The sequence below is a fragment of the Mus pahari genome, chromosome 13, assembly GCF_900095145.1.
Source record: "Mus pahari chromosome 13, PAHARI_EIJ_v1.1, whole genome shotgun sequence".
Classification (NCBI taxonomy): Eukaryota; Metazoa; Chordata; class Mammalia; order Rodentia; family Muridae; genus Mus; species Mus pahari.
This window is the reverse complement of record NC_034602.1, coordinates 79,130,141-79,140,271: the sequence shown is the minus strand read 5'-3', so window position 1 is coordinate 79,140,271 and position 10,131 is coordinate 79,130,141. Positions and strand designations below refer to the sequence as shown.

The window sequence follows — 10,131 nt, the reverse complement described above, 5'->3', positions numbered from 1 at the left end:
AAAAAAAAAAAGAAACGGATTCACAGAATTATTGGGTCAAACTACATGGAATAGTTGATATACAACTGTTTTGACCCCAAAATATTCCTTCATATGGTTTCAACTTCATTCTCTTGGCTGGGCTAACATGGGCGACTCCACATAGTGGTTCATGTAAGTCAGAGCAAAACCATGATTAACTCCTTGGTTCTGGTTTGAATTTTTAATTTTGGTTCCTTCTCTCCCTGGTTTGGTCTCCTCTTGTGTAAACTGCATTAACCTAGACCTTTATATGTTCAGTTTCTTATCTACAAATGGAACTCAAACTGATGACCATACATGAGGACCTAAGAGTGCAGGCTGGTGCTTTGCCCGTGTGGCTCATGGCAAATGGTTATCAATCTTGATCGTTTTAGGAAAAATGATTATGATTACTTTTTAAAATCCCAAGTAGAGTTACCTGAGAAGGCCGTAGTTGTGATGTGTTTAGGCTAAGGCTTCTTTGCTTCTAGTGACAAGGTTTGGACCCTGAAGACAAAGAAATGGTGGATGTTAGAAAAGTGTTAGCAGGACTGTTAGGATTTGCACCTCACAACCATGGGCACTGACAGAGCAAATGCACGCGCCTTGCATTGCTTAATTACAGTTCTATTTGGAATTCCTAAAACAGACTCTCTGACATCTGTTGTGCCCAAAATAAGAGGATAAACTGTTGTTAGGCCACAGGAGGGAATGTGAAATGATTCAGATATGTAATGGTAAATGCCCATTCATGTGTAAAATAACTCAATTCAAAAAGAAACATTTCAGGGCAAGGTTTAAGTGAGGTCATGATTCTGGGCTTTGCAAGTATTTCTAACTATGTTCATCTGTGTCACAAATTTGAAACCAAATGGTGATAATAGGCATTTAATAGGCAGCAGTGTGGCAGAAAATAAAAACTAAAAGCTACATAAGTCAGTTTCTATTACAGTTATGTAGAGAACAACAACGTCTAGATTTATGGAGTTATTCAGTATGTGAGTTTCAGAACTCTACACCTGACCAAGTGTACAGAAAAATGGAAACTGAACATTGTCACAATGCAAAAATGTTTCTGACCTCAGTCGAGAAGCAGGTGTCCTTGTCAGCAGCCTTGCAACATGTATCCAGGAACTGTGCAAAGTCACCCATGACAGTCTTCAGCTGCTCCTCTGTAGCCTTGGGCTTGTGCTTCACCAGCTCAGCAAGAGCCCTGCCATAGGACAGAAAGCAAGAACAGCAAGGAGACGTTTACTCCAGTGCAAGAAAATAGGACAGGAAGGAACGTGAGGCCGCAGTTTAAGGTTATAAATCTTGGAGCCAAGTAACTTTGGCTTTGAGGATCAAGCATGCCACTGCCAACTTAGGAATCTTGACTGTGCAGGAGGGGAGTAGCGGGTGTCACTTTGCTAGGACTAGATCAAATAGAATAATCGATGCCTGTCACATGGGTTTTTGTCTAGTTTCAGGAAATCTGAAAGACTTATGTCTTTGCACTTAATATGTGGATTTTTGCCCTCTAACACCTGCCCCATTTGAAATTAATAATGGGGAGGCTAGAAAGACTGACAAGCCAAGCAAGAGATGGCTGGGTCTCTGTTGTTGACAGCTGTAGAACAAACAGTACCAGAGACATAGTGCTGTGTAGGGGATGAGCTTTGTAACTCTGTCTGGGGATCATGATGACATGTCCCCAAAGGTGATAACAATACCCTGCTACATTCTGTACAATTTGAACCTCTCCCTTCAGCAGGGTTCCAGCCTCCTATGTGCACGTCCAGCTCTTTCTTACTCTATTCTCAAAAGTCACACCTATGACATTGCCTTGCCCCTGGCATGGCTTCTTCATGGAACATTTTCAGTCAACTATTCATACCTTGAAATGAATACTTGTATGATCTCCATGTTTTTCTATCTATATCCACTAACTAGTATTTAGTGTCTTCTATTGTGCCTCCACTAGAATTTTATTCTACTGTGGTTTTTTTACCCACAGTAATAAAGATAAGTTGAATGAAAGATTTAAATACAAAATTTTTTTCACAGAGACAAAAAATTTTGACACTTTTTCAACTCAGTGATGCCAGAATCTAAACACTTCTCTCTAAAGAATATATAATCACTGCATCAAAACAAAACATTGACCAGTTGACAGTTCTCACTATCAATACATATGCAATATGAAAATGGATGCAATAAAAATATTGCTCACGTTTGTTTCTTAATCTGCTTCTCCTTCTCTGGTAGTGTGCAGATATCAGAGTGGAAGGTGAAGGTCTCAGCTTTAAACTCTTTGGGGACATATGTTTCATCAACTGTCAGAGCAGAGAAGCATGGCCGCCTTTCCACCAGGGATCCACTACAGCACTTGGTAACATGCTCACTCACTGGGGTCTTCTCATGCAGCAGACACACACTGTTCAGGATTGCAGACAGCTAAAGGAGAGAGAATAGAAAGGTCACAAGTATTTCACAAACATCCACTTTCTGGTACACTAAAAACTGTCATATTGAGTGAGCCATTAGGAATCCAGCCTTGATTGGCACGCCAATTTATCTATCTTTGAAACTACACATGTGAGACTTATTAAAAACTGTTTCTTTCTCAGTTAGATGGGGGGGGGGGCATGACTCAGACACCACACACATACATATGCACATATTAGGACCCCCTTGCTCCTGAAAGTTAGATTTATCAGGGTCTAAAGACAGCAACCCAGCCCCGTTAACTTTGTTGATGTTTAAAAGACTCACATAGTCTTCCACACAAGGCAGTCTCTGGTCTTCAGGAAGTGTACAACACTTGGTGCCCACTCTTCCTAGGTTTCTTGCAGCCTCCACGAGAGTTGGAGTCGACACCTGAGGTGCTTTCTTGGTGTACCGAACTAGAATGCTGTGTAGTAAAAAAATAACTTACATGGTTTAATCCAGGCAGAAAACTGGCCAGATGTAATAGATTTCAAGAAGAGAAGATTCAGCCAACACAACTAAGACTTTTCCCCCACTAATCAAAGTATCTTTACTACTAGGGTGACATAGTACTGGAAGAAGACCTTGTCCTGGGAAACCAAGCATCTGTAAAAAACCTACTTGGAGCATAAGACCTTAGTCTTACATCTGTAGTAAAATCATAAGGAAGTGACATTTCTCTAACCCAATGGCTTTAATGTACTCGGTCTGCTTTAAATAAATTCTAACACAAACTTACACTTATCAACTTTGTGACAGACTCAAAAGACAGAGGTTAAAAAGAGAGATGGTTTACTAGAAACCATGCATGGATTAAATGAAAGGAAAAAAAAAGTCTGCCTGACATATTATCTAGCAATTAATAACATCTAGTGTTTAATAATGCACCATAACCGGTAAAAGTCAATGTATTTCAGGTGGAGAAGTGTCCACTCCAAACTCTGGAGTTGCAAAGGTGCTAAAATTGTATATGAAATGAATAATCTGTCTCTCCTAGTATGCTCCCTTTAACTTCCATAGATAAAGTTCCATGGCATGACTCTAGAAGGCCATTCAGTCTCTATCTCTAAGATCAAAATTCCATAGGAAGACAAGGTTACAATTAGCAAAGTCTAGCTGTAACTCCCAAATTCCAATGTTTTCCCAAGTGAACTCCTATTCGTGTGACATTTCCATGTTATCTAAACCTTTTGTTATATAATTTTGTGTTCAGCATTTCTATCGGTTCTTGAGTTTCTGCTGCCCAAAGCATGCTACTTCTTTTTTCTACTAAACATTATTCTATTGTTTGCTCATAAACTCCACCTAACCCTTGAAGGACACTCTGAGTTCTAATGTGTCAAGATTTGCTGAGTCCTCAAAACTTCTTCTCCCAGGAGACCAGTGTTTATATTATACAGGGTTACAATTCTCTTCATCCCTCTACATTATCTCCTTCCCAGAGTTTCTTGATAGAGATATATTATAAATGTTTTCATTGTGAAAGCCATATGCTGGATAGCCTCTATGCTGATTTGAATAATCACAAATTGATCGAGAAAAAAAAAAAACTAGCTGATAAAACTACTCACGCATTTTGGAATCCATACTCTCCAAGTTTCTCATAAAGATCACAGTTGGTTTTGACCAAGTTCTTAGGCTCTTCTACAAGAGGCTGAAATTCATTAAGCTGCAAGATAAAAGAATTGTGTTTACAGCCCCCCTTCCTGAAAGCCCAAAGTAGGCCACTTCGAACTACTGTCATCCCTTTGTCCAAAGACAAGTCAAAGACAAAAGTCAGGATATCTTTTGTGCCACATCTGTCACCTTGCATTTAAATTGTTCCTTTTATTTGCAAGGTCATTTGGCACAAGTCAAATGAGAATCTTCAGGCTCTGGGATTCAATGGCTATACTTGAAGCAGGCCACCTGATGTACTTTCTTGTTGTGATACTGTTCTTCCTATATCCAAGCTTCAGACTGATCCAGTCTACATTGTACTGGGCTAAGTGTCCACAGCACCAGAACTGGTCTCTTAACCCACTAAGTGGATGAGATTAACATCACCTAGTGCACAGCAGAAGTTCACTAGACGGTGGCCATCACTTTTAGCAATATATCTAAGGTCTCTCTTGAAATCTCTGAGATGAGAGCATCCACCCTGAGGCTCAGTCACTGAGTGGTATCTGGAATTCAGCAGTTTCTTTGTAAAGTATGATTCTCTTCTGGTCTCAAGTGGTTCAGAAACTAGTATGTGCTGACAGGAGTCCTGGTGCCCTCCACAACAAACTTGCTAGTAAAACTTCTCAAAAACCTACACCAAAACCTTCTCCAAAATGGTAAAGAAATAGAGTTCGCAGACTCCTTGGAGATATTAATTCTAATAGTTGACAGTGTGGAATGACAGGTTAATAGTCTTTAAATCTAAGTCAAATAAATCAATTTTAGTTGGCATTGGACTTTATTCTCTAATTTTATCCTCAGGAGTTGAAAAAGGGAGAGCTACAATAAAGATTTTGTGCAAGAAAAGATTCCTCCCTCTCTTTGAACCTTTCTTTTCTAGAGCAGTTGTTCTAGGTTTCTTTATACTTTATCCAAAGAGTTTATCCTATGATGTTGAAGAACTTAAAGAGCTCGAACTTGCCTCCTTTTCTCAAGAAAACATCTGGATTGACCTACATAACAATTATCGTGAATTCATCTCTTTCCTTGTCCTTCTAGAAAGCACCATCCACACTGCAGGTGTTCTTGGCTCATGGAAACCTACCACTGTGCCATAGCATGCAGGAGGATCGGCTTCAGCACAGCACTTTTCCAGAGTGGCTTCATATTTCTTAGCAAGTCTCAGCAACAGGGATACAGAGTAATCAGGGTGTCTTCTTGAATACTCATACAAGAACCTAATTGAGATGAACATAGGCTGAGTTAAGTAAGTGAATATGTAATAGAGCCCCAGAACCAACCTCAGTAGTGATTCTCAGCCCAGGAGTCATTCAGCACTGGAGCTTCATGCAGAAAACTAAACAGCAAGAACGTGGAACCCAGAGAGAACTCTTCCCAGGTTTAGCTTTGCCACTGAAACCTATTTTAATATTCTGGGTGGGCAACTTACTATCAGTGCATTAACTTCCTCCATTGTAGAATGGAAATAATTGTTGCACTTTCTGAAAACATATTGTCATTTGTTATTAGTTGTATCAGGTCTTGCCACACTGTGATAGTCTGGTCTTTTGAACCAAGTATGAAACAACTAGTGTCATGTTGCTTATATACATAGATATAGATATCCTTGATATCATCACAGAGCTAGATAGATAGAGCTGGATAGGTAAGTAGATAGATAGGTAATATATGTATATACATTATATATAAGATATATGCTCATAAAAATGATTAAATGGTATGTATAATTTACATATTCATAGAATATTTCTAAAGATTTCCAGAAATATTCCTATGAAGTAAGAAACATCGAGTTTATGCTGAATGCATGTACGGTTTCATAAAAAATATTTTAAATTACTTAAAATACTTTTCAAGGAAATTTTAAGGGCTGAAAATAGCAAGGATGAATAATTTTTCTGAGAACCATAGATGTCCTGCTAACACCAAAGGAGAGCCTGGTGTAACATCCTTAACCATGCCTCTCTGAGAAAGCTATGAAAGGAAAGGCATCTACTCACGTGCCCAGGAAGACATCCTTGGCCTCGGCATAGTTCTTGCACACTTCCTTATCCTCAACAAAATCAGCAGCAATGGGAGGCAGATCAGCAGGCATGGTGTCATGTTCCACCTCAGTAAGACACTGGGCTTTCTTCAACAATGGTTTCTCGCAGCAAGTCTGCAGTTTGCTGGAGATAGCTGCCTGGTTTTCACACATGTACTTGACAAGTTCCGCCTAGGAGAATGAAAAACAAAGGTTTCAGAGGAATTATCTTGGCTACGTTTTGTCCCTGCACCTCTGTCATGTGAGGAAAGCATATTCATTCTGCTCTAAACCAGACACAACCAAAGTGGTTTCTGTAAACACATTCTCAGCCCTGCAGTGCTGCAGAGCCTGGGGACTAAGATACTATGATCAAAACATTCCAATTAGATACGAGAAAGACCATCCTGGAACAAGCTATGTATTTATTTAAATTAATTGGTTTTAATTTTTTATTAAGTCTATGTCTTTCTGACTGTGATAATTCAGATTACTTTTTCTATAAAAGTTAGTGCTTGAAAAAAAATTTTTTTCTCCCAAGTTAAGGGTAGGCATTTTGAAACTAAATAACCCATTAGAATATGAAGTATTATTAAATAATCAGTAATGAGCACAATTACAGGCCTTGCTGACATATACAAAATATCTGTCTTGAGTTTTCCAGAAGGTATTATGGTAGAAGAGGATTCTGGTATTTGGTTATATTTTTAGTCTTTGGAGCAGGGAGGGGAGAGATAAAGTTGGAGAAAATGAAATCACAGTGAATTTGTATGTACTTGACACAGACAGTAAATTAGGGGAAAGACCGCCAAGGGATAAACACATTTTTAAAGACCTCTCCTCTCCACTCTGTGGGGTGTCTAGCCCCTGCTTTCTCTCCCCAAAACATCTTAGAAATCTACATTTTGTGACTTGTTCTCTTCCATTAATGCCTTCTCAAAATGTGACTGAAGAAAGGAGATTCGGGTCATTGAATAATTCCGAAAACATTTTGAGTTGGTGTTTTTGTTTTTTGGGTTTTGGGGGGTTTTGTTTTTTGGTTTTGTTTCTTTCTAGAAAGTGGCAGCAACCAAGGAGAGCTTGGTAGAATACTGGCCACACCACCCGCCATTGGTGTTCTCCACTGAAGCCAAACACAGGCGCTCACTGCCTGAGCATGCAAGGACTCCTTCCTTACCCTGTCATCTGCGCATTCCAGCAGGTCACCGTGGCAGCACTCCTTGTTGACTTTGGTCATGTCTGTTGCCAATTTGTTGATTTCTGCAAAGTCAGCATTGGGGAATGTCTGGCTCAGACGAGCTGCTGCCCTGAAAAAGAAAAACAAAAGATTTTTCCATCAACGAATTATCATTTTGTATTTGTATGAAAGCAATAAAAAAAGACACCATTTTTAACAAGTTCAAAACCTATTATAAACTCTTTTGAAGTTCAAAACCAACTTAAATGAACAAATTATTGTGTTGATTTATCATGGACTAACAGATGAGGTACCAGAAAGGCAAGCACATCTTCCTTGGCTCCCATATTAAAGGATTAGTTCTTGTAATGCTAGTCTGGCTTGATAGTTATGTTTTTCTTTGGCAGAATTATCTACTAAATGAATGGGGGTGGTGCGAGGAAAGCTAAGGCCTCATTAAATTAAAATCCTAGAAGATTTTCCCTAAAGGGGCTGCAGTGAAGCTTTAAGTCCTTATCTAACTTCTGTTTCCGGTTTGATCCCATCTTAGCACTGTGCCCACCAGCAGCCGTTAGCTTTTAGGGTGTTACAACATGCGGAATCAAAGATCTGGGAGATTAAATTGCATAATGGCATGAAAGCATTCTCTTATCTGGAAATGAAGATTTGTCATCTTTCATCGTTAGACATATTTCTCTGAATCTTAAAGTCAGGAGGGGGGATATTCTTAACTTCTAGAGAACTGGAGAGTTCTAATCATTGCATCCCCCTGCCAAGAAACTGTTCCAGCAGACAGCCTCTAAGCTGTCTTGGCAAAAACCAAGATTCTTATTCTAAAATAATTTTCAGTTCCTTTACTCCAATAAAGAGACTCCTTTGCAGGAGCCAGTCACAGCTTGTGTAACAGTGTATTGTTTCATACTGAAGTTGCTTCTTTTGTTGATTTGGCAGGCAGCAATAATTTGGATAGTGGGGAATGACTAGGAATGATGAGGATAATTGTCCTGATAGTTTCTAGAGAACACACAAAATGTCATCTCAACATTCCCTCCCATTGTGTTGATTTATCATGGACTAACAGATGAGGTACCAGAAAGGCAAGCACATCTTCCTTGGCTCCCATATTAAAGGATGCACCCAGACTCAGCTACAGCATATAAAAGCAAAGAGAGGGTCAAACAAAAGCATGAGACTAAGAACACAACTGGAATTGTAATAAAATTCGAAGTAGTAACTCCAGCTTGCTTGATGGCTAAATTCAATTATCAAGACATAAAACAGTCACTTTTAGACTGAGGGAACATAAATTAAGTAAATTTATCACCCTGACTATGACTGCATTTTGTAATCTTTGAAAATGAGTCCCAGTTTTTATAAACAAATGAGATTTTAAATACCTATCTTCTCTTAGAAAAAAAAAGTCTTCTAAATTCCTTGATAATTTAAAACAAAATGATGAGACAAAAATGTCAAATTATTACTATTATTCTGATTTTATCTCTATTGTATTTTCATAAAGTGCCTTATAAAGGCACAGCCTTTAGGATTAGACAGCTTTCAACAGAAAGATGTGAACTGTGATGTTAAAGAAAAGTCATATACCATGCTTTAAAAGCTCTCTCTCCAAACTTCTGCATGCTGGAGCACTTCATTCTCTGACGGACAGATGAAGCCAATGCTTTCTCCTTCACGTCATCAAGCTAAAAAAAAAAAAAAGAAAGAAAGAAAGAAAGAAAGAAAGAGAAAATCCAGTTGAAAAAAATTGGAAAAGATTATTTTTATATATACACACACACCTCCCAAAGTTTCAGTTGGCCCTATGCCAAAGGTTTGGGTGGGGAGGAGTTGTGCATGTTAGGTAAGAAATCTGCCATTTAGTTGGACCTTCGATCCAAATGAAAACTTAAAAAAGATAATTTATACCTCAATTCACAAGTACTCCCTTTTGGCAAATAATTATTTTGATATCTAAGGGAAAAGAAAATCTGTCCGGCCATAGCATCTAGCTACTTAAAGCACCTTGGAGACATGGCTGAGGGAAGGGTCCTGAAAGGAGATGTCCCAGCACATATACCTGTACTGACTATTTTGTGACGAATCCATTTCAGTCCTTCCTCCATTAACTTTCATAAAATCAGTAAGTGCCTCCAAAAAAAAAAAAATGAATGATGCATGTAACAAATATTTATGGAAGGAAGGAATGAACTCCAACTTCTAGCCTCAGTAAAAATTCTCTCCTTTGAATTTTAGCTCCAGTAGAATGCCTCGGAGAAGGTCAAAAAATAAAAGCAAAAACAAAGAAAAAAAAAACCTAGCCATTTCTGTAGAGTTTGACAGAGTGTTCTACTGTAGACAACATTACCATGAAGAATGAGAAGACAAGAAACACATGTACAAGAATTCCCTCTCGCAGACCACTACTAAATTTGAGAAGGAAGAAAGGTATAAAAACGAAAATCCATTGGTAACTTAAGAGACGTTTCATTCAGAAAGTCAAGTCTCCCGAACCTAGCCATAAGATGATGAAAGTCTTAGATGTTCTGCGTCTTTCCAGGGATTACCTTTGGGGTCAGGCAGCTTTCTTTGTCAGCCTCTGCACAGCACTGGGTCAGAATCTCGTTGTACTTCTCAGCATAGTAAAGGAGTTCTGGGGCATAGAAATAAGGATGTCTTCTGGCAACTTCATGCAAATAGCTGAGTTATGGAGAAGAAGAAGAAGAAGAAGAAGAAGAAGAAGAAGAAGAAGAAGAAGAAGAAGAAGAAGAAGAAGAAGAAGAAGAAGAAGAAGAAGAAGAAGAAG

The 10,131-nt window shown here is 38.7% G+C and overlaps 1 protein-coding gene across 1 annotated transcript in view; it reads right to left on the bottom strand.

The window, feature by feature from the left end:
* The window catches only part of Alb (albumin), a 14,928-nt gene that overhangs the window by 1,077 nt on the left and 3,720 nt on the right, over positions 1-10,131 (bottom strand). Inside the window, exons 5-14 of the mRNA XM_021210927.2 lie at positions 9,893-10,025; positions 8,934-9,031; positions 7,332-7,461; positions 6,132-6,346; positions 5,216-5,348; positions 4,041-4,138; positions 2,755-2,893; positions 2,213-2,436; positions 1,081-1,213; positions 440-507 (exon numbers count right to left, since the gene is read on the bottom strand). Coding sequence (XP_021066586.1) covers positions 466-507; positions 1,081-1,213; positions 2,213-2,436; positions 2,755-2,893; positions 4,041-4,138; positions 5,216-5,348; positions 6,132-6,346; positions 7,332-7,461; positions 8,934-9,031; positions 9,893-10,025 — 1,345 coding nt within the window. The 3' untranslated portion in view covers positions 440-465. The remainder of the gene's footprint in view (positions 1-439; positions 508-1,080; positions 1,214-2,212; positions 2,437-2,754; positions 2,894-4,040; positions 4,139-5,215; positions 5,349-6,131; positions 6,347-7,331; positions 7,462-8,933; positions 9,032-9,892; positions 10,026-10,131) is intronic.